This window comes from Triticum aestivum, chromosome 3D, assembly GCF_018294505.1.
Source record: "Triticum aestivum cultivar Chinese Spring chromosome 3D, IWGSC CS RefSeq v2.1, whole genome shotgun sequence".
Taxonomy (NCBI): domain Eukaryota; kingdom Viridiplantae; phylum Streptophyta; class Magnoliopsida; order Poales; family Poaceae; genus Triticum; species Triticum aestivum.
The window spans coordinates 544,779,985-544,784,136 of record NC_057802.1 but is presented as its reverse complement, the minus strand read 5'-3'; the positions used below and the strand labels follow the sequence as shown (position 1 = coordinate 544,784,136).

Sequence of the window (4,152 nt, the reverse complement as noted above, 5' to 3'; positions counted from 1 at the left end):
TAAATAACAGTAAGAAAACATGATGCAAAATGGACGTATCAACCATCTCTGGGTCTGACACCGGAGGACCAGCAGCTGCTAGCTCATCGCAAAGATTCTTCATCTTCGCCATGTAGGCACTGCTTGACATGGTGCCCTTCTTGATGGTGGTGATCGCAATCCTCAGATTCGTGATCCGAGATTGAGACTGCAAGGCGAAGAGGGTAGTCACCGCTGTCCACAGATCGAAGGTGGACTCCTTCCCGACAACCTGCGCAAGGATTTCTGGCGACATGGAATTCAGTAAATATGAGAGAACCTGCTGGTCTTTGGCGATCCAGGGTCCATACAGGGGATTCGGCGCCATGGCCGAACTCTTGTTTGCCTGTGCGACCTCCACCGTCTTGGGCGGAGCAGTGTCGCTGTTGTGCAGCAGCCCAGTCACCTGCGAACCTCGCAGGGCTGGGAGGACTTGCGCCTTCTAGAGGATGTAGTTTCCTCTGGCAAGCTTCTCGGACGGCGGCGCACCAAGGTTGAGGGATATGGCCGTTGAGGAAGACATGGTGGCGACGATGGTATGTTGGTATGATCTGTGATTTGGTTTGTGTGTGTTTTGTGGCTAGATGTATAGGAAAGAGGATGCTCTGATGACCATGTTAAGTTGGGAAGTGTTCCTACTCCCTCGAGGGGAGCCGCGTCTGATATATATTGATTCAGGCGACATGCCATGCCTTGGCGTACAAGATGAGGCAACCCGCAGGTTGTTACAGGAGAGTTTAAGATAACTACAAGAGATAGAGGAAGGTTGATATTACAACAGAATATTTCATCTAACAGATGGATTCAGCATTAACTTTGGGCAAAAATAAAGGACTCCATTGCAGATCCCACTTCAGTTTTTTGACTATGGCAAATTGAACGTTTTTCATGGTAAATTATGCTTCGAGGATGGCAAGTTTAGTTGGCAAGCACGGCAAATCTGTCTCAGTTAATTTCTGTTAGAAAATTGCATGCTTGCAAATTAAATTTTCCGTCACTACGCCAATATAAATTGCCATGAAAAACATCAGATTTGTCATGCCTAAAAAATTGATTTAATGTTTCCGAAAACAAAAGTAGGTGAAAATACATGTTACAAGAGCACAACTACGGTGCAAAAATCTGACAAGAGTTTTGAAATGTGTGAAAAAACATATCGCAAAGCCACAACACGTGAGTTCAAAGTGGAATATACTCGTAATTAAGTAACCTTCACCGAAATGTAGAGATCTTTTCTCAGAAGAGATTTGTCAGTTGGTGCATATGTGTAGCCATAGCAAAGCCTAGCGATGCAGATGCAGTGCTTCTTCCACATCACATTCGAGAGGCGTTGACCATGGCGTCGACCACTAAACTAAGACAATTATTGCCCATTTGATAATACTATATCCCACCCGGATTAAGTCCCCACACCACGTACCTTTCCCTGATTAGCTTTTTCGCCAGCCGCTGCAATCACAAAATCCACTTGCTTCCTTTTCTCCGTCGATGCACATGCAGGGCCAGTACTACTCATATAGTACTAGCTAAGTATCTCTTGCTAACCACTTAGTTAATTAGCCGGCCCAACAATATTGGTTTAGGGACTTAAAAAAGTCCCTATAAGTCCCATCTAAACAGGAGGGACTTATAGGGACTTAAAGTGATGATTTGGGACTTATCAAAAAAGACTCTCAGGGAGAAACTTATAGGGACTTATAGTGGTGATTTGGATCTTTTAGCATGTCATTTAATAACCTCTAGCCCATGATAAGTCCCTGTAAACAAACAAGTAGGGACTCGAGACTTATAAGTTGGGACTTAAAAAAGTCCTAAGACTTATGAAACAAACAAGGCCTTATCCTAAATTACTTAGAGTGCAGGAGTACATCTCCACCTTTGCCTTCCTCCTCGATCGTCCTGCACCAACCATATGACCCTGCGCTGCTGCTCGCGACGAGTCATAAGTCAATGCATGCCCTCGCTTCAGGTCAACTAATGGGGCTAGCCCACCATGTCACATCGCACGCCGTGTCGCCCTCCGTCTTCAGCAAGCCGCTAGCTGCTAAACCTACCTTTTGCTTAGCTTGTACCCATATATATACACACAACGCGGCCGGCCCCCTCTCTCATGCATGCCATCTTGCTTACAGATCCGGCCGGCTCATCCACTCTCGGTCATCACCGTCTCGACTCGGTCGACGTCCACCAGCCGCATGGCGGCGAGCAAGGGAGCGAGGAAGAGCCTGGTGTCGAGGACCCTGGAGCGGTGCAGGTCCGGGCTGAACAGCGGCGGCAAGTCGTCGGCGGCGGTGGCGCCGGGGTGCTTCTCGGTGTACGTGGGCCCGGAGCGGGAGCGGTTCTTGGTGCGCGCCGACCGCGCCGACCACCCGCTCTTCCGCCGCCTCCTCGACGACGCCGAGCAGGAGTACGGCTACGCGGCGAAGGGGCCCCTCACGCTGCCCTGCTCCGTCGACGCCTTCCTCGACGTGCTCTGGCACATGGACCACGACGTCCACGATGACGACGACGGCGAGGTCGCCTCGGCGCCGACGACGCCGATTTGCGGCCTACAGCGCGGCGGCAGCGGGAACATCAAGGTCCGGCCTGCGGGGTACCGGGTGCTCAGCCCGGCCAAGTCCACGCCGGCGTCCTTCTTCTTCTCGCAGACGGCGGCTGGCGGTAGGTGGTGAGCTCTAGGCCTGCAGAACCGAAATGAATCTGCGCGCGCATACACATATCGAGCAGGTGCTTAATTTGCATATACTTGACGACTCAAGCATACACACACGCGTAGCTGATTTAGATTGTAAAAGTGAAAGGAAAGAAGATCGATTCTATGCATGCATGTAAGCGCGTGTGTTGGGTGTTCTTGTATGATCAGTTTGATCTAGGGTAGTCTTTTTTTAGAGATTCCAGTGCGGACTACATACGTAGCAAAATGAGTGAATCTACTTTTTAAAATATGTTTATATATATGGTATGTAGTCTTTATTGAAATCTCTAAAAATATTTATATTTAGAAACAGAGGGAGTGACATGAGAATAAATTTTGAAGCATACATGCATGCATAGATTTGCATATGCAGCGACAACGATGGACGTAGGCCCAGTTCTTTTACCATAATCTGGGGATTCTCACAGAATCCGATCTCTACCTAGCTTCTCCCAGAATCTTTGGGCCTCATTTGTTTTACAATCCTATCTAGTTAGGGTCTAATTAGATAGGATTGTAAAACAAACAATGGGGCTCAAAGATTCTGGGAGAAGCTGGGTAGGGGTCGGATTCTGGGAGAATCTCCAGATTCTGGCAAAAGAACTGGGCCGTAGTCGTGGCCCCGACATCGACGCCCATATGCGGCCTGCAGCGGGAAGGTCCGGTCGGCGGGGTACCGGGTGCACAGTCCCGGCCAAGTCCATGCCGGCGTAGGTCCTTCTTCATGCAGACGGTGGCTGGTGGTAGGATCGGAGGTGAGCTCTAGCTAGGCTCGCGGCTTTTCTTTTTGGAAAAGGAGGAAAGACCCCCGGCCTTTGCATTAGAACGATGCATGTGGTCATTTTATTTTATTAAAAGTCTAGCAAACCAAGTTTCACAGTGCAGTACAGCTTGCAGAAGAAGCACAAAAAGAAAAATAAATAAACAAAGCCGCAACTGGCAATGAACAGGATAAGACGACTAAACATCTATCCTATTAGTGGACCACCATCCAAACCGGTTGTGATAGTCCATGCTACCGTCCCCTAGCTGTTGCACCCAGTAACCAAAAGCTCCCTGGAGTCCGTATGAGTGAGTAACGACCACGTACAGATCCAAGCGGACGCTCTGCAGATAACCTGCAAGAAATTCGAAAGACTCCGTCTGTTAAATATCATATCATTCCTGCAATTCCATATAGCCCAAAAAAGTGCACATATCCCTATTCGAATTCGTCCCGCGGTAACTGGTTCCAATCCAATAAGCCATGTCCCAAATAACATGTCGATGCTAACTGGAGGGTTTATGTTAAAGGCTATATGAATCGTACGCCAAAGAAGCTTAGCGAGAGGGCAATCGATGAAAAGATGTTGTATTGTTTCATCATTATCACAGGAACAACAACATGAACTGCCTACCCAACTGCGCTTAAGCAGATTATCTTTGGTAAGTGTCACTTG

At 48.4% G+C, this 4,152-nt stretch overlaps 1 protein-coding gene across 1 annotated transcript; it reads left to right on the top strand.

Annotated features, from left to right (window-relative positions):
- The first annotated feature begins 2,107 nt into the window (after positions 1 to 2,107).
- On the top strand, positions 2,108 to 3,034 carry LOC123075287 (uncharacterized). Its single transcript, XM_044497932.1, has one exon. The coding sequence runs from the start codon at positions 2,133 to 2,135 to the stop codon at positions 2,688 to 2,690; it is 558 nt and encodes a 185-aa protein (XP_044353867.1). The 5' UTR covers positions 2,108 to 2,132; the 3' UTR covers positions 2,691 to 3,034.
- Positions 3,035 to 4,152: the final 1,118 nt, after the last annotated feature.